The 25,066-nt window shown below is 41.8% G+C and overlaps 1 protein-coding gene across 13 annotated transcripts in view; it reads left to right on the top strand.

The window, feature by feature from the left end:
• The window catches only part of LOC108091988 (filamin-A), a 34,291-nt gene that overhangs the window by 4,057 nt on the left and 5,168 nt on the right, over window positions 1-25,066 (top strand). The window contains exons 1-14 of one of the 13 annotated variants that reach the window (XM_017191402.2): window positions 1,583-2,119; window positions 3,671-4,034; window positions 10,474-10,618; window positions 10,693-11,028; window positions 11,498-11,512; window positions 12,460-12,551; window positions 12,610-13,902; window positions 13,964-14,350; window positions 14,452-15,018; window positions 15,543-16,347; window positions 16,457-16,909; window positions 16,981-17,116; window positions 20,087-20,167; window positions 20,413-20,503. In XM_017191402.2, coding sequence (XP_017046891.1) covers window positions 1,688-2,119; window positions 3,671-4,034; window positions 10,474-10,618; window positions 10,693-11,028; window positions 11,498-11,512; window positions 12,460-12,551; window positions 12,610-13,902; window positions 13,964-14,350; window positions 14,452-15,018; window positions 15,543-16,347; window positions 16,457-16,909; window positions 16,981-17,116; window positions 20,087-20,167; window positions 20,413-20,503 — 5,197 coding nt within the window. In that variant the 5' untranslated portion in view covers window positions 1,583-1,687. Of the gene's footprint in view, window positions 1-1,582; window positions 2,120-3,670; window positions 4,035-10,473; window positions 10,619-10,692; window positions 11,029-11,497; window positions 11,513-12,459; window positions 12,552-12,609; window positions 13,903-13,963; window positions 14,351-14,451; window positions 15,019-15,542; window positions 16,348-16,456; window positions 16,910-16,980; window positions 17,117-19,315; window positions 19,360-20,086; window positions 20,168-20,391; window positions 20,504-22,681; window positions 22,940-23,142; window positions 23,471-25,066 lie in introns of those variants that run through there. The other 12 variants (XM_017191400.2, XM_017191404.1, XM_017191403.2 and 9 more) reach the window with 12 other exon arrangements.

Genomic DNA, 25,066 nt, shown 5'->3' with positions numbered 1-25,066 from the left:
CAAATCCAACAATTGCGGAGAAAAGGAAAAGTGGAACTAAGAACTTCATTTTGCAATCTAGGCATCGACAATGATATCTCGGTAACAAAATTTCGCTTTTTTATACTTTCCATTTTAACTAGACAATTGTTTAACCAAATGTTTTGTGTGATATTTTTTGCAAAAAATCTCAAGAAAACAAAACAATTAAGCAAACACTTTCTTTGTTGTTGTATTATTCCACTGCTTCTTAAAATATTTACTAGTTTACTTAAACCCAAACATTGCCAAAATCGAGTTTTGCAAGTTACGGCCATATTGGGATTCTCGATAGCTCCCTTGGGGAATTTGGCGAAGGATTCGATGCAAAAAAAAAAACGACATTACGTAGTCTCCGGGCATCGATCTCCCATCGATCATACATAGCTACTCGCTTTGACTTTGACTCATTTGGCTAAAATTAACAATTCCTAACCATATCGAGAAGGTCGCTGGTTGTCAGCCCCATTTGCTTGGCTCATTCACTTGTCTGGCCGTCGTTGTGCATTTGTGTCTGCCTTTCGTTTTTGCATTTGATCAGGCGGAAAAAGGGGGAGTGGAATTAAAAAGGCATTGCCAAAAGCAATCCACAAATATGCCAAATATTTACCAGAATTATTTGCTCTTCCTTGGTTATGGGTGTGCTAAGGGATCGTGAATCATTTTGTTTGCCTGCATATTCCAACTTGGGTTCCCGCATTTTGAAAGGGGTCACGATTTGGAGATTCGAGGGCTTGGTCTCTTCACATTTAATGCCATAATATTCATTATATATTTGGCAAAATAATAACATGTATTTTTATGTAGCATTTTATTAAAATAGAAGTGATGATTAAAAATTTAAATCGTGCGTTTCGATGACAAGCTTATTAGTCATGAATTTAATACTGTCGGAATTACGTTCTTGACAACAAATAACGCCGATGAATAACACTTTGATTCCATTGTTGTTATTTTTTTGAGCTTGTATGTACATATTGCATAAATGTTGCATAATGTGTAATTGTTTTGGTAGGTTTTCAATATGAAAAGAAAGTGTTGTTCTTTTGTGTTTTTGAATTGTTTGTTGTATTAAAAGATTCGATTAAATTATATTTATTAGTCATTAACTTAAATTACGTGTTTTAGCAAAATATAAAATTGACGAATAGCGCGTTTTAATGGTACGGTTATTTTATTTTCACGCAAAAACGCAGCAATTTTAAACAGGTTTAGTAAGGTTAGAGGGCTAAAAAATGAACACTTGTTAATTTTAACAAAATAATTTAATAAGGTGCTTTTAAGTATTATACAGAAAGGATTTTTCAAATCTTTCCCAAAAATGCAAACGGAACGTATCTGATAGGGATAGAAGATTGTTTACTCTTACCAATAAAAGTAACGTTAAAAGTTCGCAAGCATCTACCCAAGCCTAGTGCATACTTTGGGGCTCAACAGGAAAACACTTTAAAATTTTTTTAATAATTGGAAAAATAACCACCTTTACGTTCTCACACTGAACATGTGTTATTTGTTGTTTTTGTAAATAAAACTTGTTTTTTGTGCGCATAAACTTTTCGCTCAGAGAGCGGTAAACAAACAGCTGAAAAACGACAACAACGTGAGAGAGTGAGAGAGAGAGCGATAAGCAAAGAGCGATCATCAGCGAGGGCAACAACAAACAACAAAGATGTACAGCGATCGAGAGCGAGAGAGGGAAATGGCGGGCGAGACAGAGAGGGCGAATGCGAATGCCGGCGTTGAGCGACAAACTTCGGCGTTGAAAAATAAAAATTTATTTAACGGTGGTACGCGCAAGACTAACAACGCTGACGGTCCCGGATCAAACTCAACGCACAGCGGCGAATTGGTGCAAAACGCGAATTATACAAACGGTCAAACGACGCAGGCCACAATATTCCTCAGCCACAACAACAATACCAACCACTACAACAATAACTACGGTCACGGCAGAAATAACCCGCCAAATTCGCAACAAAATCAGCAAAACGCGTGTGTTTATACAACCAACAATAGCAACAACCATTCGGAGTTGAATTTTAGCAACTTAAATTTCTACGCCCAACAGCCAAACGCACACTACGACGTTTGCCATCAACAGGTGTGTGTGAGTGTGAAAGGGATGGAGTGTGTGTATGTGCGTGGCCCACAGGCAAATTTCTTTAAGAGGAACTCTGAAATACTTGGAATTGGCTTTTTTATCGAAGAAGTTAAGATATTGTAATTCTTCTTAAAAAGCCACAATGAAAGATTGTTTTTCTAGCTTAACCCCTTTTTAAAATTAAAAACTTGTTTTTGGAAATAATCTTGGAAAATATTAAGTTTCTTGAAATTCTCCAAAGTGACAATTTTTAGTTACACACAAAAATGTAGTTCTTGAGAATAAATAATTTTCCAATTCGATAGTTTATTTTGTCGCATTAAACACTTTACACTTAGTTAATTAATTAGTCACTTAATAATTATTAACTATAAATGCACAACAATTGTGTTACCTGAATTGAGAATTACATGTGTCTGTTTCGCTGTAGTTTAGTTAGTCCCCTTTTAATTGCTGCAGTTCACATTGCGTTTTGTCGCGGCATTTCGCAATTAACGAAAATGTTAATGAACTTCACACGCTGCGCACTCGAGCACTCCAATTTCTTTTCCTAGCCATATTCTCTTTTTGGCCAGGCCCAGACAGATAAGAGAGGCGGCTGCGGGGGCTCTAATACTCTATTTCTGATGCTTTTTTGGGGACCACTACGTTTCTGTTTGTGTGTGGCACGCGAACTCCGTTTTGCTGCCTTGTCCGTCGACGTCTTCTGATCCCTCCTCTCCTCCGCCTCCGTTTTGTGTTCGTTCTTCGCGGGCATTTCAGTCGGTATACCCTTTTCGGGAACTTTTCGGGCAACTTGGTAAACAATGAATTAAGCGTAGTTACCTGGGAACTTGTTTCGCTGGTCAAAATATAAGGGCAACTCGCGAGTAAAATACGGAGTTCTTCAGCTCCAACCACTTAAATATTAATTTACATTTTTTGTTCATAATGCACAAATTATTCTTCGTCATTAAATAGATTTAAATTTATAAATACTTTTGCATCATTTTCCCACACGGGTAAATACCCCTAGAAAAAAAGATTAAAAAGCATTCACCGATGATTTTTTGTTTCCTTGTGGTTTAAACGATTTAAATTTTTGCTGTCGTGAGTTTTTCCAAACCAACCATTGAGATTCAACTTCAACTTTTGAAAATGAGAAAAAGAACTTCCTATAAGAAGCGTATCCAAATGTCTCTAGAACTTGAAATAAATTTGTTCTTTGATTGCCACTTGGTTGCGGGACATGTGTGGAAAGTGGACAGTCCACTCCACCGACACTGAAGTTCTGTTTGGCGAGCCCAATCGAAACTGGAACAAGTCTTGGCCTACGCCACACCTTGTGTGCTCCGATCGGATCTGCAGCCATTCGAATCAATTTGCTCTTTGGGCTCCAGGAGTGGAGTTGACGGTTTTTAATGGAGATCGCTTTGCCATACATTGTTGCTAAGTGATTTTCGAGGTAGCGACATCCCACACGCAGTCAGTCACCCATTTACCGGCAAAACCACACCCATCGTCCCTAGTAAACCCGGCTAACTTGATCTCTGCCCAATCGCTAACCCACAGACGAACGACTACTACCAACAGCAGCAACGGCAGGAGGGCCAACAGGCGGAACAGTACGAGGAGAACTTTGACGAGGACATGGAGGCCGAACGGGATCTCGCCGAGGATGCGCAGTGGAAGAAGATCCAACAGAATACCTTCACGCGATGGGCCAACGAACACCTGAAGACGATCGATCGGTCGATCAACAATTTGGAGACGGACCTCTCCGACGGCCTCCGACTGATCGCCTTGATCGAGGTTCTGTCCCAGAAGCGAATGCCCAAATACAACAAACGACCAACATTCCGCAGCCAGAAACTGGAAAACGTCTCGGTGGCCCTGAAATTCCTTCAGGATGAGGGTATCAAAATCGTTAACATTGGTAAGTAACACATATGAAATTCCCAGAATTCTCCGATTAACGTAGAGCTTAAAGAATGGGGTTGGTTCTCACATATCTCTAATAGTTTAGCAACCGCACAATTGCGGTCGTGAGTCAACTTTATGAATTAATTAGAAGCCATCGAAAATGTTTTCAATGAAAATTGCATAATTTACTCTTTCAATGTGGAGAGATAAGCCGCCTAAAGATGCGCCGCAAGAGTCTCGGGTTAACACCACATCCCCTGCATTCCAAACGATCCCATGTGGGTCTTTTGTGTGTATTATTTATTTAAACTTTCTGCCTTTAACGAATCGCTTCCAGACTACAAAACAAAATGATGTCATTGCCGCGCTTATTCAAAGCGCCAGCTTCAATGCGAGTTTTACTTTCATTTGTATTTACGAGTATATGCATAATTCAAGATTGTGTTCAGCAATTTGCAGTACCTGCACAGTTCGCAATCAAGCGAATTAACTGCCCCTGAAATTGGGTATATTCGTCTAGTAAAAGCCTTAAAACATTTCGGTTCAATAAATAAACCAAAATATTCAGTTAAAGCAAATATAACCCGAAATTCGTTCTTATTCGCCTATTTATCGCCGCAAAATTTCTATATTTCACACTCAGGGCTATGAATTCAATTCAACACACACGAGTCTACCTTTAGACAAGTGAGCACCAGCGAAGCGTGGACAATTCGGAAGGTTAATTTCATTAGAGCACTATCGCTTTCAGAGACCATTTCCATTGCCGAATCACGAGCGTAACAGAACCCGATATCAATGGCTAACTAACTGCATCTTGCTAATTTGTTTGATTGAAAACTATATAGATGAAGCATGTGATATGGGGGCTAAATGAGTCACAATCAGGGCTCTAGCTCAAGCATCAGTTGCTCATTGAGGCATTCAGTCGGTGGATGATTACATTTCAATCACTACAATGTAATCAGTTACCCTGTTCGCTTTTTAAAATGACCCCGTGACGTTATTGATAAGACCGTGTTTATTTGTCAATTTTTCTTCAAGTAATTTAATCATTCAGTGGGGACTTACTAGGCCATATAAAACAGATAAAAACTTCAGTATCTTAAAGTTCCAGAGAAAAAGCAGTTTGTCAATAATTGACAGCTAGGTAAATAATGTTTACAGATACGTTTACAAACACCTTTTTATCAACCCAAAAGGGGAGCTGCCTTAAATATGTAGACACATAAAAAGGAAAGGAAAACAAAAACGTTCGTTCACTGAAAGCTAAATAAATGCAATTTTGAGACACTTTAGAGGGAATTGCTTTGTACGTGTTGTTATTGCCGGTACAATTGCCAGTTTCGAAGGTATTTTTAAAGCTATCAGCACTTTCGTTTTGGTGCGATAAAAATATCATCCATTTCGGACTTTCGGTTTAGCGATAAGACGACTTCATATCTACCCCGAAATTTTACGCTAGCAACTCAATTGTTTGCGATTTAAATTCGGGTTTGCCAAAAATTATTTGCAAGGAGAGATGATTCATCTACTTATTCGGGTCGACACTCTTTTCAGCAGCTTAGTCATTAACTAAATTTTGCTTAAATGGTATTATTCACAGGAATGCAATCGTTAATTACTCGTTTGTTTTGGCAAACATTCCAAAAGCAGATAACGCATCCAATTTTGGCCATTAAAAAAATAGGATAATTATAAGCAAACATCTTTAATTAATTTAACGAGCCGCACCTCTTCCTGTTGTCCAATTTTTGTGGTTTCAATCGATTTAAATTGGTACAGTGAAAGCTTCCGAGTGAAATTTGGTTCTCAGTGTTTTGGAAACATTGTCAGGCCTGCACTTTGGGTTCCCACTGTATCTGTATCGGACAGATCATTTCTGTTCGGTTATTTCCTTCCAAGTTGTTTTTTCCTCTTTTGTGCTGTCAATTGAATTAGCGCGAAATTTCGTGGAGTTATGTGTGTGTCGGCTTGTGTGCCAAAAACCACGCAGCTGCTGGCTCAAGAGCTTGTCTTTGAGTCCAGACCCCCGGCTCCAAGTGGGATTGTAGATTTCCATGGAGCACCGCTGCTCATATCTACAAATGTTTGCGCTAAAAAAATCCACAAAAACAATAATAATAAAGCCTCTCGGGCGGTCGCAATAAAATGCAAACAGAAAATAACAAAAACAGCGAAATAAGCAAATAAAAATAACAAAATTAAAAGTACAAAACAGAGGGAAGAACAAACCTAATACGTCGGATAGAGTAGAGATAAAGTCGCTCAGTTGACTCTCAATGACATCATCTGGTTTGGGATATCAGGCTTACTTCGCTTTTTGCCTGAAGTTTTGGGGGCCAAAAAACAAAAATACTTCACAGCCAGCAGCAGCAAACCTTATGATTCCTATGAAGTCAGGCTCAATTTGTCACAGGCAATTGATTCTTATTGATGACGCCATCATCGCCCAAACATCATTAATATTTTCTATGGAGGGCGTCAAAGATTTTCCCGGCGATGAATTAAGCACAATAATGCATATTTCAATTAATGGAAGCCTCTTGATGATTCAATTGACCTAATTCCATTTTCTTGTGTGCTTGTTAATAATTTGTTCAAATTTTTTTGATTTTACCCAAGAAGTTCGGTGTACCATGAATGCAAGTACTTAATTGAAAAGCATGGCAATTCTTTCTATAAAAGAACGATTTTTTAACATAATTGTTAAATAAGTCATCAAATTTGTTTGTACTGTTAATCTCCTTTTGGATTAATGTATTCTTTTAGAACATTCCACAAAGAAGATTATATAACATTCTGGATATGTTAGTCATGAAAGAGTTTTTTGGTTCATGTTAACAAGCTTCCGTTCCCCAATTTGTTGACTGAAAACCTAGCTCAAGTTGGTGAATCATTTTAAAGTAAGGAAATATGCAGAGCCCACACTATCAGTTAAATTTCCGTTGAAATTCAGCTGAATCGCTCAAAAAATGACACGACCGAACATCAATACTTGCATTGATCACCGGGCACGTATTCACCGGTGTTTTTATAAATCATTTGCAATGCTTCAACATGACGCCATCGAATCGAACACGTCATTGTTGAGCTCCACGGTTAACCCTCTGATCCAGTGGCTGGAAATAGAAATGATGGCCCATTCCGCGTCACACTTGAAAAGCAATTGTGATAAGATTAAGTTGTTATGAGCATCGTTACCTACTCGATGGAATGTCGAGATTCCTCGGTCAAGGCAGTCAGTCATTTAGTTAAATTAGCAAAAGCTGGCCGTTAGGAGAGATCGAGAGACCCGGCTCAATTAACCCCAAACAAGTGAGAAATCACAGAAACTTTCAACGCTTGTGACACCACCCGAAATGTGGGACGACCCACATCAAAAATGCACCCAAAACGGAGCGCTGAGCTGAGCGGCTTAAAAAGTCAGAGCAAGAAAGCCTCCGCCGACTTTCCACAGCAATGTCAACGATTTTCTGCAGCTTAGCCCTGCCCTGGCTCTAATTTAATTAGCCGCGCAACAGTTAGACGTCTGGATGATTGGCCCCACGGCCAAGCCGACCGGCTGAGCGGAAACTGGTTTTTCCGTTCGGAAAAATCTTTCCAGACGTTCCATTGTATCGCGCCTGCTTTTCCGACTCCAACTCGATGTGATTCTGGTATGCGCGTGCCGCTCAAAAGAACGTGTCTGGTGACCCAAGCCGGTTACCCGTGGCTGACTGCCTGACTGGCTGACTGGCTGACTGCAACTCCGACCGGGATTGTGACCATGGAATCTGAGCTGCAGCCTCAGCATTCTTGTTATCTGAATGTTAAATACTTTTCTGCCGTTGCACTTAACATCGTAATAACTCTGGCGAGTCTTCGAGGCGAGAATCGTTGCACATAAATCATGTCAAGTCATCATTTGACATGGCCAAACGATCGGAGGCTTCTGTGAACTGGTGTGATTCGAGATTCTGTCTCTGCTTTTTGGGTGGATAGTGACAGCGAAATTATGATATATTGAAACCGGGAAATCTCCTAAATGTTGATAATTGAACGCTTTTTGCCGCATCTTAAAAATCAACTGGTTGACTGGTTAAAGATAAGAACGTTTTATGCCAACACTACGAACTTTTTAACAGATAAACTTATCTTACCCAAATTAAGAGTTTATCTTTAATGCATATCAAATTAGCTAGATTCTTTGACTCTATGGGGAACTTGTGTTTCTGGGAAAAACAGGTGTATATTAAGATAAAGTTTTGAAGAGTGACTCATAATTTTTAACATAATACGAAAGTTTGCAATTTTACCTTGAATTTGGGAAACAAAGAACAATATAATTCTCGGTAAGAAATTCTAAAGATAAGATTATAATTGGGAAAAATGTGTCAGTGAGCTTATTTTATTAGACACAATCATAACAACTTTGACAGACCGTTCAAAAACAACTGACTAATAGATGTAAAAGTTAATAAATCTTAAGACCATCTAATGCCAATATTTTCGTGCAAACCAATAAGGTTTTATATCTGACAATTTAAAAACCTTTATGATGTTTTAATTGATATCTACAAGTGTATTTCAATTGTATAGAATTTTTTATTGATCACCACATAACCTGCTCCTTAAGTAACCCTTAATGGCAAAACTATTAAACTGTTATTGTAAACTTATATTGCCCCTTAACTAACTCTTATTATAGTTTTATAGCGGGAAATAAGTTGTCTGCATTCCAGGAATGCTTGTATTATGTTAACCTCAATCGCATTAGTTTGATCATGCACCCATCGGGAATGCCAAGAGTTCTTGTGTACTTCGAAGATGGATTAGATTTCCCATTTCAGAGCACGCTCTTCGGAGAAGACTCTTTCTTGTTCTCCACGATCTTCACACTTATGCATATGTATGGAGTTGGAGTTCAGTGGAGTGGCTGTCTGGTTAATATGCATTGCATATTCCTATCACAGTTATGGCATCTCGTGCTCCTCACCAGACATTAGCATATTTCTATATAATTTACAGCACATTTTCTTGTTCGCGCTGCCGTGCCAAAAACAAACTTTTGAGGTCTTGAAGTTGACAAGCAACCCGTTTTCAGCTCCACAAAGACACATCCAGTTGGAGTGGAGTTTTGGCCAAGACAGTTACCATGAGGCTCGCCGATCGGCATGCCAACTGCTGCCTAATTAGCCAAATCATTTCTGGCTTTTTAGTTTTTCTATGCCGTTTTAATTGCTGCTTTCTTTCGACTTGCGAATGGAGTTGTTGTTTGTTGCGCAGCGTCTTCGATGTATTTTTCATAAATATGTCAACGGGCTGGGCGGGCATACAGATTGGCAGCTAATTCATTTGTCAAGGCATCCACTCGACCGTAAAAGTATTTTAAACGGCCAAACGCAGAGATGGCCGGCAATTTGATGGCTTTTAGGAGAGGTTGACCGCTCCAACAAAGCCAAGCCATTTGGTTAACCCATCCAGCCGGTTTCTTTGTCCAGTGGCCGGCTACTCAAGTAAACAAAGCCAAATTGCAAATTTCTTATTTATTTCTGTTTTTTTTTTTTTCTGTAGCAAAAAGTTGTTGTTGCTGTTGCGGGTGTTGGCCAGCAATAAGTGGCAAAGAGAGCTGGCTCTATCAGCAATCGTTTAACGGCTCGTTGAGCAGGCCAGAAAGCACTAAACGATACCACCAGGTTCAACTGGAAAGCCCTCGCGGGCAATGGCAAAGCAATGTAGAACATCTAGTACGTCAGTTGACGAAGCGGTCTGCTGTCGTCACTTGGCTGGCATATTCGGTTACCATTCGTTTGGCCAGCGAGTTTTCCCTGTGGCAACTTTCGCCCGTGATGGAGGCGGAATTCCATTCGCGTCACGGTTCAGTGCGTGAAAAATGCATTTGCCGAGGGCCCAGGTGTTGACTAATCGGCGATAGGCAATCAGAACCAATCCACACGCCTTTCACCTGGCGGTGTTACGCTGTTAAAACGATCTCAAAAACATCCCATTATCGTAGGTTCAATAAACCCCCGGCTATCTTTGAATGGAGTTAGCATGACAAAAGGCAATCCGTTTGATGCTCAGGCTTTTGCTGGCCAAGTTTAAGGTCATGCCAAGCGGCGACGGTCGGCGAAACCGGCAAGACCTGTTGATTGCGTGTATAATCAGCCCTGAACTTGACCAGGAGGCAAAGTGGTTGTAACAGTTAGCGGACATCTCTGTCCATAATTGGCAGCTTGTCGAATGGCAACTGGTTTGCAGCACAACCCCAATCAAAGTGTTGCCAGTGACAGATGGGGCATGCAGGCCGCGTTGCAACAGTGGCTGCCACAAGTTGTCGGGACAATTAATAGATACATTAAGTACATACGATTTGTAACGGTCTACGTTCTGGTTTTCTGTTCTTTCTTTATTTTTTACTCTGAACAACAAAGTATGTAATCCAATCCGTCTTCTCATTTCGCCCGCAGACTCCTCGGACATTGTGGACTGTAAGCTGAAACTGATACTCGGTCTGATATGGACACTGATTCTGCACTACTCGATATCGATGCCCATGTGGGATGGCGAGGACGAGAAGCAGCTGAACGGATCGGGACACACGCCCAAGCAGCGGTAAGTAGTGACGCCCACCGATTTGTGTTCGCTGTCCGTGGTTCGCCAGTACTAAATCACTCATTCGATGGCAGCCTGCTGAACTGGATACACGCCAAGATACCCGACTTGCCCATCAACAACTTCACCAACGACTGGACCACGGGCAAGGCGGTGGGTGCCCTCGTGGACGCCTGTGCTCCGGGTCTTTGCCCCGACTGGGAGCTCTGGGATCCAAAGGATGCCGTGCAGAACGCCTCCGAGGCCATGGGACTGGCCGATGATTGGCTCAATGTCCGCCAGCTGATCAAGCCCGAGGAGCTGGTCAACCCCAACGTGGACGAGCAGTCCATGATGACCTACCTGTCGCAGTACCCCAACTCCAAGCTCAAGACTGGAGCTCCCCTGCGGCCCAAGACGAATCCCAACAGGTGAGTTTAGGGTGATATGTACTTCAGTCGGGCTTCCACAACTCGAACTAACGAAATCTTACAAAGTTTTATTTGAAAGTTGTTCTGCAACCTGAAGTCCTAACATCTGGAGTAAATAATATATCAGGTTTCAGTTTGAGTTATAGAAGTTCGACTTGGTTTGTAAGATCTCTAAATCCAGCGGTGTACTTTCCACTCAACTGTATTCCAAATTCAAGTTGTACTTTTAAAGTTTTTTTTGACTGTTCTTCTGGCTAATGCACTTCTCTGGTTCTAATCTAGACTCTACCTGTCTTTCTTCTCTCTTTCTCTTCTTATCTTTTTTCTCTGTGTATATTTGAACAACGTTTTTAATGTATTGGATATTGTTCTTGTTTTTTTTCCCTATCCGCTCCGATACATAATATGTATATATACTACCAACCACCCATATATATTATTATTAAACGCCCCAAAATGCAAAACTCAGCATTCCTCCGCCGCGGTAAGTTTCTTCGGCATGCCTCCAATCGTTCTTTTCCGTTCTGCCGTTCTGTTCTGTTCTGTTCTGATCTGATCTGTTTTGGCCGCTACTTCTTTTGGCCATCGTTCGGTTCGGTTCGCTTGATTTTCGGTTTTTAATTTATCGACTTCTTATGGCATTTTGTGATTTAAATGTTCCACCAGTTTTCGGTTACTTCTGTTGCTCTCCGCTTTTTTCGCGCTAGCCCAGAGCGATCCGTATCTAATGGATACTTCAACGCCGCTGCTTTCCTGTTTGAATTGTTCTTTTGCTCGCTGGCTGGCTGGCGGCTTTTATTGCTCTCTACAATTAGCGCTCACTAAACGCATTCATCTTGGCCGACGCTGATTTAATTTGCTGCTTTGTTAAGCTACCAAGACTTTTGATTACATGCTGAGCAAGGCTTCGGATTGCTGGGAGTTTATCACTATGGATCAGAATTAAAATTCTCGAATTCTTAAAATTTCATAATGTATTTTTCTGCTCTATGAACCGTTGTATATATGGATTCAAATGGATTCCCTTATTTACAAATAAATTTTTATTAAAAAAATTCGTAGAAAAATGTATAAATTTAAAAAAACTTTAACAAATTTAAATCATCATTCATTAAATATTGCTTTTGTCCAAAAAGTATGCTCTGAAAAATATTTTTGAAATTAGTACTGTAAAATACAGTTTTTAGTTTAAGGTGGCGCCACCAAAGAGATGCAATTTTCGAAATATTTTAAAACTTCGTTGACTTGTAGTTTAGTGTTTTATTATTATTTTCTATCTTTGCATTCATTGAGTTAATCTGCAAAGCCTTGTTAATAACTGCTGAGCATAATGCGACTTGAGTGTTCGTCCAATGTAGCAAATTGGCTTTGTAGAATTCCACGCTTTTCCTAAAAACATTTGATAACTAATATTTATTTCTACCTTCACAGGGTTCGTGCTTATGGTCCTGGAATCGAGCCCATTGGTCCTGTGGTCGGAGCACCAGCCAATTTCACCGTTGAAACCTTCTCTGCGGGCAAAGGTGAGTTTCTGGAATTTACATTTGATTAAAAACCAATCTAATATGATGCTATATCCAGGTGCTGTGGATGTGGAGATCCAGGGACCCAATGGCGAGATCGAGAAGGCCGATGTGCGCTTCAACAATGATAAGAACCTCACGTACACGGTTTCCTATATTCCCAAAGCCGAGGGTTTGCACAAGGTGGCCGTTAAGTTCTCCGGTCGCGACATCCCCAAGTCGCCGTTCCCCGTGAAGGTGGAAGGACACGCTGGCGATGCCTCCAAGGTGAAGGTAACTGGCCCCGGAATCCAGCCCAACGGCGTGACCATCAAGAAGCCCACCTTCTTCGACATTCTCGCCAAGGATGCGGGTCGTGGAGTACCAGAGGTGATCATCATCGATCCGGCCAACCACAAGACCTCTGTGGCGGCCAAGGTGCGTCAGTTGGAGAACGATACGTGGCGCTGCGAGTATGTGACCGCCCTGCAGGGTCTGCACTCGGTGAACGTCTTCTATGCCGGCACTCCCATCCCGAACAGTCCGTTCCCCGTGAAGGTGGCTCCGCTGTCGGATGCGCGCAAGGTTCGCGCCTCCGGCCGTGGACTCCAGGCCACGGGAGTTCGTGTCGGCGATGATGCCGACTTCAAGATCCACACCGAGGGAGCCGGCGAGGGTGAGCCAGAGGTGCGCGTCATTGGTCCGGGTGGCATGAACCAGAACGTCATGCAGTCAAAGGTGGATGGCAACACGTACGAGTGCCATTACTATCCCACCAAGGAGGGTCGCTACGTCATCATGGTGACCTTCGCTGGCCAGGAGGTGCCAAAATCTCCCTTTGAGGTGAAGGTTGGACCCAAGAAGGAGTCCTCGATTGTGGCTTATGGACCTGGTTTGAGCAGCGGCGTCATCGGCTACCCGGCCGCCTTTGTGGTGGAGACCAATGGCGAGACTGGTGCCCTCGGGTTCACCGTGGCCGGTCCCTCGCAGGCCGAGATCGAGTGCCACGACAATGGCGATGGCTCCGCCCTGGTCAAGTACCATCCAACCGCTGTGGGCGAGTACGCCGTGCACATTCTGTGCGACAACGAGGACATCCCCAAGTCTCCCTTCATCGCTCAGATCCTGCCTCGCACCGATTTCCATCCGGAGCTGGTCAAGGCCAGTGGACCTGGACTGGAAAAGAACGGCGTGACCATCAATCAGCCGACCAGCTTCACCGTGGATCCCAGCAAGGCGGGAAATGCCCCACTGGATGTTGTCGTTCAGGATGTTTATGGCACCAAGTTGCCCGTGGAGCTGAAGAACAACCCAGATGGCACTAAGAAGGCTACCTATACGCCTACTTCCGGAGTTCCACACACCGTTGAAGGTATGTGTTTCCTTAAATTATTCTTGCATTTATTCCTTGTATTAATACATCAGCTTTTCAGTTAACTATGGCGGTGTTTCCACGCCCAACTCACCGCATCGCGTTTACGTCGGAGTTCCCGTGGATGCAGCTAAGGTGCAGGCCTTTGGACCCTGGTTGCAGCCCGGTGTGCGTCCCAATGTGGCCACCCACTTCAATGTGGACGCCCGTGAGGCCGGCGATGCTGAGCTGAAGGTGAAGGTCGTGCACGAGGAGACCAAGATCGAAGTGCCGTGCCGCATCATCGACAACGAGGACAACACCTATTCGGTGGAAGTGATTCCGCCATCCAAGGGCGCCTACACAACCACAATGACTTACGGAGGCCAGCGGGTTCCCTTGGGACAGAAGGTCGTCGTGGAGCAAACGGTGGATGTGTCCAAGATCAAGGTGGACGGACTCGAACCCAGTAAGTATCCGTAGAATAGCAAACAGAATTTTATAATATACAAGTGCCCGTCTTGAGTGCGTCTAAGTCCAAGTCATTATTTCGTTCATCCAATACAAAAGCCGCGCCCCTAAACAGCTTACAGCAGTTCCGGATCATCACTCATGGTCTGCCCAAGGCGGATTTGGCGGTGACCATCACCAGTCCGTCGGGGAATAGGGTAAAGGCACACATCATACCCACGGCGGAAGGTTTCCTGGTGAACTTTACGCCCACCCAGCTGGGCGAATATCTGTTGAGCATCTGCTTCGGTGGTACACCAATCACACCACGTCCCTTCCGACTGCAGTGCCTCACGGGTAGTGATTCGAATAAGGTACAAGCATTTGGACCCGGCTTGGAGCGAGGAATTGTTGGCCAGCCGGCGGAGTTTATGATAGACACACGAGGCGCTGGACAAGGTGGTTTGGGTGTGACAGTGGAGGGTCCTTGCGAGGCGGCCATCAATTGTCGAGACAATGGAGACGGAACCTGCAACGTGGCCTATTTGCCCACCGAGGCGGGCGATTACACTGTGAACATAACGTTCAATGAGCGCCACATCAACGGTTCGCCTTTCCAACCTCTGATTGTTCCAGTGCCGAATCTTAAGAACACCCGCGTCAGTGGCATCGGCATCCAGCCGCATGGTAGGCTATTAGAAGTTCCAGTTACCAGTTGCCAGTTGCCAATTGCCAGTTCCGAGTGTTCCTGCTGCCGAACAGCTCTAATCCTCTGCGCTCTACTTACCACCTGACCAAGGTTGCCTGCTGCAATCGCCTTGCCAAACCTCTTTGTTGTTGTGATGTCCCTTTTGTTTATTTGACTCTAAACTTAGTCTTAAGCCACTAATCGCCAGTGATAGGAGGAATATAGGAGCATGTTTAGGTATATAATCCTTATGATTTAAAAATTAAGTTTTAATTGTAAAGCTTTTAATTCATTTTAACGAAAATATACTTTCACACTTCTAGGAAACATAATTTACAAGACAATGATTGTTCCCTTTTAATTATCAATTAAAAGAATATCTTTTGTTATACCTCGTACCTAGGTTGTTAATTGTGCCCCTCCCATCACTTCTAAATGCATTGTGTAATTGTTTTTATGTTCAGTCTTGATGTTTGATTTTCACTCTTTTATCGACTCTTACTAATTAATGGTTTTTCTACAGGTGTGATCATGAATGCTGCCACGGACTTTATGGTGGACATGAGCAAGGTAGGCAGCAACATTGACTCCGGCAAGCTCTCCTGCGCCATCTTTGATCCCATGGGCCACGTGCTGCCCAGCAAGATTGTGCAGGGACCCACGGACGACATCTTCCGCATCATGTACACGCCCTTCGAGGCTGGTCGCCACACCATCGAGCTGATGTACGACAACATCCCGGTGCCGGGATCTCCCTTCGTGGTGAACGTGAAGAGCGGCTGCGATCCGGCACGCTGCAAGGCCTACGGACCGGGATTGGAGAAGGGTCTGACCAACCAGAAGAACAAGTTCACCGTGGAGACCAAGGGCGCCGGCAACGGAGGACTTTCCCTTGCCATTGAAGGACCCTCGGAGGCGAAGATGACCTGCACGGACAATCGCGATGGCAGCTGCGACGTGGACTACTTGGCCACCGATCCGGGAGAGTATGACATTACCATTCGGTTTGCCGACAAGCACATACCCGGATCTCCGTTCCGTGTGCTCGTTGAGGAGACGGTGGATCCCAGCAAGGTGAAGGTCTACGGACCGGGCATCGAACACGGCCAGGTGCGCGAGAGTGTGCCCACCTACTTCAACGTGGATGTGGGCGAGGCTGGTCCTGGCCGCATCGCCGTCAAGCTGACCAACTCCGAGGGCATACCGGTTGACAATCTGCGCGTGGAGGACAAGGGCAATTGCATTTACGCGGTGCACTATGTGCCGCCCAAGGCGGGCTCCGTGCTCACCTGCCAGGTGAAGTTCTCCGAGGTGGAGGTGCCATGCAGGTAAGTCTTTAAATACTTTAAAATTTCAATAACTTATAAGTAATGTTAATTATGAAGAATCTCACCTATCTTAACTTAATATTGAATTATTAATCCTCTTCTTCTCCAGTCCATTTGTGATGACCGTTTTCCCCAAGTCGGAGGCCACCAAGGTGAAGGTGAAGGGTGTGAATGAGAAGAAGAAAACGCCCGCCTCTCTGCCTGCCGAGTTTGAAATCGATACGAAACAGGCCGGCCAGGCTGACATCAATGTGGCGATCAAGAACCCCAAGGGCAAGCCGATGCAGCCGCGTTTGGAGGAGGTGTCCACCGGGACGTACGTGGTGTCCTTCGTGCCCGACGAGTGTGGGACGTACCAGTGCAGCATCAAGTACGGCGACAAGGAGATCGAGGGCTCGCCCTTCAAACTCGAAGCATTCCCCACCGGCGAGGCCAAGAAGTGCAAGCTGGTGGAGCAGGCGCCCAAGATTCAGACATCGGGCAGTCAGTCGCACCTGAAGGTGGATGCCCGCGAGGCAGGCGATGGAGCAGTCACCTGCAAGATCACCAACAAGGCGGGAAGGTAAGGATTACATTATTTTTTGGGTGTTGGTTGTACCTGCCTACCTACAACAAATCGATTGACTCCTCTAGCGAAATTGTGGACATTGATGTGATTGAAAAGGATGGCTTCTTCGACATTCTGTATGCGCTCAACGATCCCGGGGATTATGACATCAACGTGAAGTTCGGCGGCAAGGACATACCGAACGGCAGCTTCTCCATCAAGGTAGCCTGAACTACATTTTCTCTCGAAACTCTCGATATATAATCAAACCAAAAACAGACACAGCCAAATCTAGTCTAGTCACAAATGGGAATTGTTGAAAATTAGCAATTATCTTAATGTTTATCTATACTTAAACGTTTCTCTAGTCATTTAAGTCAGGTTGCAGCCGTTTAAAGCTCAGCCGCATATACATTATATTTTAGTCAAGTCCATTGTCATTGTTTTGTGTTTGTGTTCTGTGCGTCCCCTCAAATTGTTTTCAAATTTTTGTGTATACTTTTCATTGGGCTTCCCCAAAAAGAAAAACACGCAAACAATTTTTACATACGAATTAAGAGTGCTCAGCTAAAAGAACAAATGAATACGATTTAAGTGCAAAATTGTAAAACATGACAACAAAAATAAAAAAAAAAAAAACAAAAGAATCAACTTTTGGTTTGCCCAACAATCAACTCAAAAAATCTCTTATGAAAATTTTAAACTTAATTGCATGAAATTGTTTCGTTCCCAAAATTATTTCTGCTATGCTACACTGCCATTTGCGCTTTGTTTTACATTATGCATTTAATGAACAATTATTCTTAATGCTTACTATATATGTTTGTTAGCCAGCTAGCCGTAGTCTATGTAAGTTGTTTGTGTGTGTTCTCTGTATTTGATTGAAAGCTGATCCGAACGCACTTAATAACCAGCAACAAAAACCAAAACGACAATGTCTCGAAAACCAAGTACTACAAAACTGGTCGCACTCACTTGACGCTTGAGCACAAACTTGCTGACAAAAAAAAAAAACGTTAATTAATCACAATATAATTGCTAATTTAACAACAAGATTCCTAACGCACTTAGTAGAGCCTTTACTTTGCACTTGCCTTTAATTCTTTTTTTTCAGCGGAAAGGGGGTTTGTGCTGTAAGTAGAATGACGAAACCATTCACGTGCCGTCGTGTTGACAACCTAAAAAAATTAAGTGTCATAAATACTGGCACAGAATCATGGGACCTGACAGCCACAAGAACAATGCGCCTCAATGGGATTGAAAGAGTCGGGGCTTTTCGGGCATGGTGCCCAATATGAAATACTTGTTCTCGAGTGGTTGAGTGCACGATTCGTGAACCCAAGATTAATTGAGTTGTCTGTTGTCTTCGCACAAAATTTATGTTTAACAGATTTGCACAATTAGCTGGTGGCAAAATGAATTTTATCCGCATTTTTCAATTTGTTAGGGAAAAACTTTGTTTTGCGTCGATTTCCGACAAGAGGAACTTCATTATTTTGGGCTTGTCTACGTGATCTGCCACACACAGCTAAAGAACATAAAAGTTTATTTCAGTCAACCGCATTTGCTATCAAAAATATTGTATTGTTTTAAATAAACACATTTGTGGTTGTCCTAGAATTTAGCTAAAAAATGCGTTTGGTTAGTCAGAAAGAATTAAATTTGTACATGAAACTAATTCATTGGCATCATACAAAATAAACATTTTATAATGTTTATATTCATTTTTGCGCTTGGTACATTTTTATTATCAAAACCTGTCCTTTGTATTATTTGTGAGTCTACGTATAAAAGATAGATTAATACTCATAAATTTTATACAAAAGAAAACACCTTTATTTTTAAAAATAATATTCAAAACAATGCGCATTTGATGCTTTTCATAGAAAACAAACAATTTCGAAATATCTCAGGTTCGTTGGGACATATTTGATGGTACAGGGTGTTCAGTAGAACTTAAATTTAGAATTTGTTGCAAAGAAATCCCTCCAAGACTCACCCACCTACGCCACTGCAGTCTATAGAGGCATCCAAATGATTTCGGGGAGGGGCTGTGATGACATCCCACGCTGATTCAGCATGTTCTGTTCGCTGTGTTTTGTGATAGTTGCTGTGGTCTGTCGTTGATGCTTTCGGCAGGTTGCAACAAAATCAAGTATACGCCGCCTGGCACGAAAAGTGCATATGAAAATGAATTTGTATGGCCGGCCAACAGCGGCGGGGCCAACTCACAAAATACGAAATTCGCAAGTAATTAAAATAGGAAAAACGAAATTATGTATAATGAAAATGGCGCAAAGTGTGTTGTGCTGATTTCTGCTGCCAACGCCAGTGGAAGCGCCATTAAGATTGGCTAGAAGAAGACCGGAGGCCCGACACTAGTGGCAGCAGCTATCTAGCCAGTCTAGTCTAGTCTTAGTCATAGATTGTCCTGTTCTGGTCGTTGTCGTGATCGTTTCGCAGCGGTAACTGAAAGTTTTAAACTCGGTGCATATTCCATATTCCCCCCACTGATTTCTTTTTTTTTTTTTTTTGTACTGATGACTGAGATGGATTTCCCGTCAATGGGGGCAAAAATATCTAGTATTCGGATTCGAATTTAGATTCCCAGGAGAAGCCACAACTGTCGCCCGCTGGCAATTCGATTTTCCTTGCTGGTCCATTGATTGGCCGTGCATTGGCGTACTTCTTATTAATAGCTCAAATATTTTATAGCGATTTGTATCTTTGACTTTTTCGATTTGGCCACGGATACGAAATGATTTCGATATATGTACAACGCATATATAAATATAATTATTCGCTTATGTAACAGCTGCAATTGTGGAAATTCTTTTGCACAATCGTGCCCGCGTCAATCAATTTCACTTCCTCCCCAATATTTTTTGGTCGTGCATTGTTGGCTTCCATAGTTTCACACTTTCAAGCTCCCCCATGTCACTCAGTGCGTCCAGTTTTAATAATAAGCAGATTCCCCCCAATCCATACATCTAGTTCTTCAATATTTACAAGTGCAAAGTAAATGGACCCGAAGTTAACCCATTTCGGGCATTGTTCTCATTCTCCAGACTGCCGTGCTTATGATCTATTGGCCGCTGGACTTGAGTGTGTGTTTGTTTTATTTCCTCCGAATATTCCAGCGAACCGAGTTTCGGCATTCTTAATTTTCAATTTTATTTTCATTGACCTCAGGCTGTCGAAAGCATCGAACAATATACGCATAGTGAATATATCGAGGAGCACACGACTAAAGTGGTGCAGCAAACAACACAGGTAAGTGCTTAAAAAATTTTTCAAGTCCTCGAAAAGGATATGACCGTTAAAAATCCGACCTCAATTAAAAAAATATATATATATAGGGCAAAACTTTAAACTTACGTAATTCGCTTTGAAAGGATTCGTTTTAAAATAACTATGCATTTAAAGTAGTTTTACCCACAAGATTCTTGATTCTTGAAAATTAATATACATTTTTTATTAAATAATATAATGTAAAGCATAAAACCAAACATTTCCAGAGCGAGCTTGTCAACGGAAAATCTGAGATTACTTACCGCAGTGTAGCATTTGAGAAATTACCACTACCCACGACAGGCGGAAACGTTACAGGTACGTACAACCCAAAAGACTATTTGAAAGATATAAAACTATATTAAAAATAATATAAGCGTGGGTCAGAAGTAAATCATTTGCAAAAAGAAACACCTAGCCGTGCAAGTGCCACACATTTAATTAAACTGCAATGTTGAACAGTTTATTTACTCTAGAAAGTATCTATGCGCAATTTAGTCGGCCAAGATGTATCTCATATTTGCAAAGAATGTAGCGCAACTGAGGGAAATATAAATATCAGAGGTGGTCTATTGTCAGCCGAAAATACTCGTGTGCCGTAAATCTCTGAAATGTATACAGAAGTATAAATACAACACAACTATATATTTTGCGATGCGGCGCATTTGAATGGGACACCATGGACAAGTGGCAACGCACCCAAGTTTTTTTTTTCGGTTGGGTTTAACAGACGGCCGAGTGACTGCTTATCAGGCTAAATGCTGACAGGCGACAACTTAATTAGACAATGTGCCTGAGTTCTCAGTTTCTGGGAGGTCTATAGTATTTTGCCTGCAATTCGGGGCTATTTTTCATCTCCCTTGTCTCGTTGGCAGGATTTTCTTTTGTTTTCCATTCCGACACGTTCATTGACTTGCCCACTTGTGTGACTCGTGGGAAAGTAATTGGGTATTCAATTTGGTTGAAGACCGGTAATTACCTAAATTTATTTGGCCATTTTCGTACTGACGAGCGATTTACGAGTTTCAAATCGCTGCACCGCAATTTAATTTACATTTTCAACATGATTAATGAGGTTTCCACCCTCTGCATGCAAATCAATGAACAGCACTTTGCACTTTTCTCTCCGTGCAAATATTTGTTCGATTTTTCACGCTTCCATGCAATTTTCAAGCATTTTCGCCGGGCTGCCTGTTTCTAGAAGGCGAAAACAGGATGGATGGGGAGGTCGAACTGGGGGACAGTGGGTCCTCCTGGTCATCATTAAGATCACAAGCCGCGCCACGTTTCATTTAGTGGTTTTTCCCCCAATGGGGATCTGGACTACGACTCGTTGTGGGTTTTGGTTTTCTTTGTCACGCTCCATTTGCTTTGAAGATGGTTTATTGTAAATGATTCGTTTTGGCCAAATGACATAGATTTGTTGCGCATTTGTTGCATTGATTTTTCATTGCCCGTCAAATGAAAGGGGCAACAAGTCTAATGATCAGGTCGACTCCCACCAACATACAAAGTTGCTATAGGCTATAGGCTGGAAAAAGTTGACATTTTCGCCGAAAAAGCCATAATAGATCGCACATTTATTTTCGCAAGAATATGTAAATTTTGATTAGTCAATAATCGTTGCCAAGTACTCAGCCGAAAGATGAACAGAAATTTGATTGATTTTGGCCAATTGCTTCAGTTGTGTCCCATCTTGCTGGCCATTTTTAATTTCAAATTGATTTTCGCATTGCCAAAATCCATTACATAAGTATTGGATAAAAGCGTGCGGCACATCGAATGGAATGTTTTCCACTTTAACGATTAATACGACATAATACGGATATAGAAACGAAATGATTAACACATTTTCGGCATACCAACAAGACTATATTTGTATTCTATGGGTTTTATGGCCGAATCGCTGCTTTCACGCCAATAAAATAAAATACTGAATTGTCTATATGTTTGTTCGATTTATTTTTAAACGCTTCCCGCCAGTTTAATGGTAAAATATTAATAAATTCTATGTCGTCTGAGCTGCAACAAGTAATAAATTTGATTTTGCCAGCGAATCTTCCATGCGCATTATTCACATTCAAAGACCTATAGATGCTGGCTATAATACCTATGCTTTTGACCCGAAGTCCCCCCATTTTATTTGCACCTTTCGAGCTCGAAAGATTCGAAATGGCAACTGTTAAACCAATACCACGATCGCAGCAGAAATTTATGCTAATACTTGTATATAAAATATATAAGACACACATAGATTCGGACGCATAGCAAATATTTCCAATTTTCTATCTTTTTATCTTTCATATGTCGTTCATTGGTCCGATCTCTCCTGCCTTATAGCAGTCGGCCATATTTTCGAAAATCCCCCCGAACTTTATTGGTGTGTTGGTGCTTCAGAATGCTGCGCTGCTGCTGCGCTGCTTTTGGGCCACGGCAGCAGACGCATCTTGGTGGTAGGAACCGATGTGCTTTCATATTTTGGCCTTAATTTCGATTTGGAACTGTCGATGTTCACTTGAAATCGGGACGTGGAAACGCGTGGACCTACAAAACGTCGCTGGCAATTAAGAAACGAACTCGTTCACAGCCGAATCCCAAATAAATTAATCACAATAAATCAAGTGCCAAAAAGCAATCGATTGTCAGGACTCTCTCTGTTAGCCAGTGCAGGATATTCGCTCAAAGAGCCCCCGTGATCGTTCTCGATTTCCTTGTAAATACCATTATATAACCTTTCTAGTCGATTGCCCAAGTGTGAGTGTCCAAATCAATAATTTTCAATTTCGATTCGAATATCTAATTATCTTTGGTTTTGGCCAGCAAGGATATGTAGCGCACTTAATGCCAAAAAATATTGTTAATTAAATTCTAACCGCATATCCTTGCTGCTTGCTTTGCCAAGAATCGAACAAGAAGTCTTACTTTCGTTGTTAAATTAAATTGTTATAAATTTTAAGTGTCTTTATTTGCAAAACCAATCGCGTTCCTCCGACGAATTTGATTGGATCACCCTTGTCTAAACTAAACAAAAAAAAAAATTAAATTACGGGAAAATGCACTTCAGTTGGTTATCGGAAAAAGCACCAACGCCGTTAGCCACCTGGGCCGATCACTCGTACTTCTTCCGGCCACAATACTATAAGGTGACCGTGTCCGAGCGCGATCATCCGGAAAGGACACACGTGTACTTCAATGAGACGATCATACCGGAGAACCAAGGACTAAATGGTTCAGATTTTATGCCATTGAATTTCAAATCATCGTTTTCAATTGTTACACATCAAGGTAAATTCTGGAGGGCCCACAAAAATTAAGAAAAGTAAAAGAAAAGTGCCCCTTTGATTCTTGACGCTTTGCCAAATGAAATGACGTCCATAAATGTCACATGCAACCATCGAAGAATAATCCTGACTAAAACTAAAAGAATTTCTCATTTGTGTTAATGACAAAACTGACACCAAAATTCAAATTGAGATTCGCATTCATATTTTCAATTCGATTCAAAGCGCGGTCAAGCGCCAGTCGGGCCCACACAGAAAGCTCTTGCAAAACTGGGCAAAGAATTTTGAATTATTACCCAAAAGTCCCCCGGTGGGACGTCGTCCTCCTCTCGGGCCCCCAAGGCCCCCGTAGGCATTTGTCTGCAAATTATTTTCTATGATTTATTATCAGAATATGCAACAAAGCGTAAAATTCGTTTGGCTTCTTCCACATGCAATTTCTCAATGGTCTCGTACTGTTCGCGCACCGTGATGATAGTTTACACTGATCAACGCGGGTCTTTCTATGCCAAATTATGCTTACCTTAGTTCTGGTTATTTAAATTTATGCTTCCATTCAGTTACCAAATTATCCGGTCTATCAGAACTAGAAGTTTATAAAGCAACTATAAAAAATAATGAAATAATAAAATTCTTTAACAAAACATGCTCCCTTCAATTCAAATGATTTGAATTGAACTCACTTCATTTATAAAATAACAATAAATAATAATAAATATTTTTCCAAACCAATTTTATTCTATTAAATGTAGATTTGAAATCAAACGGTTCTTAGTTTAAAATATATTTTTTTACACAGAAGACCCCACATAATCATTCTTAAATGACAATAAATAATAGCAACGCATGAGTAGAAATATCTAAAATTTAAGTTGAGAGAATAAAACTTTATTTGTATTAAGAAGTAGGGAATCAATTTGCCTGAAGACCTGTGTATATCTTTTATTCGCTATGCGCAAATGGCAAACACTCGCAGATGTATCGAAACTACATACTTTTTCGCGGTTCCCCGAGCAATCGTTGGGCAGCCAGAGAGTCATTAAATCTTTCATTTGTATTGCCAGCGTCCATTAGATGCCAAAGATGTCCGAGTTGTCGTGGCCACCGCCTCGTCCTCGTCCTCATCCTCATCTTCAAACCCATTCCCATTCCCATCCGCAGTCGTGGTCATATCTCATGCTTCAATGGGCGGCGTTGGCAGGTGATTGAGGGCCGAGGGGGCAAAGGGGTCCGTCGGACGACGGACAGCAGCAAATGTTCGAGCATAAATAATCATATTTTCATATTTTTTTAGAGGGGTCTCTGGGAAAGATATTCGTGCATAGTGGATAAAGTTGTCTTGCCAGCCGTTTTTTAATACATTCAATTTCTGAAGAATTTTTTATAAAGAAAATCTTTTTCTATTAAATACCGGCACTTGACACAATATTTTATTGTTAATTTGCAAAATTCTTTTCGAACATATTTTGAGATCTACTTTGTATTTTACAACACATTAAATAAAAGAATGTGAGAAGAAACACTTGGAAATATGAAATATGAAATTGTTAAGCTTTTTATCTGAATTAGATATTCAGAGTCTTCTTTGTAGGTCTTTCTA

The sequence above is a fragment of the Drosophila ficusphila genome, unplaced genomic scaffold (genome assembly GCF_018152265.1).
Source record: "Drosophila ficusphila isolate 14025-0441.05 unplaced genomic scaffold, ASM1815226v1 contig_791, whole genome shotgun sequence".
NCBI classification, from domain to species: domain Eukaryota; kingdom Metazoa; phylum Arthropoda; class Insecta; order Diptera; family Drosophilidae; genus Drosophila; species Drosophila ficusphila.
Note: the sequence above shows the minus strand (reverse complement) of the source record. Positions and strands in the feature narration are given on the sequence as shown.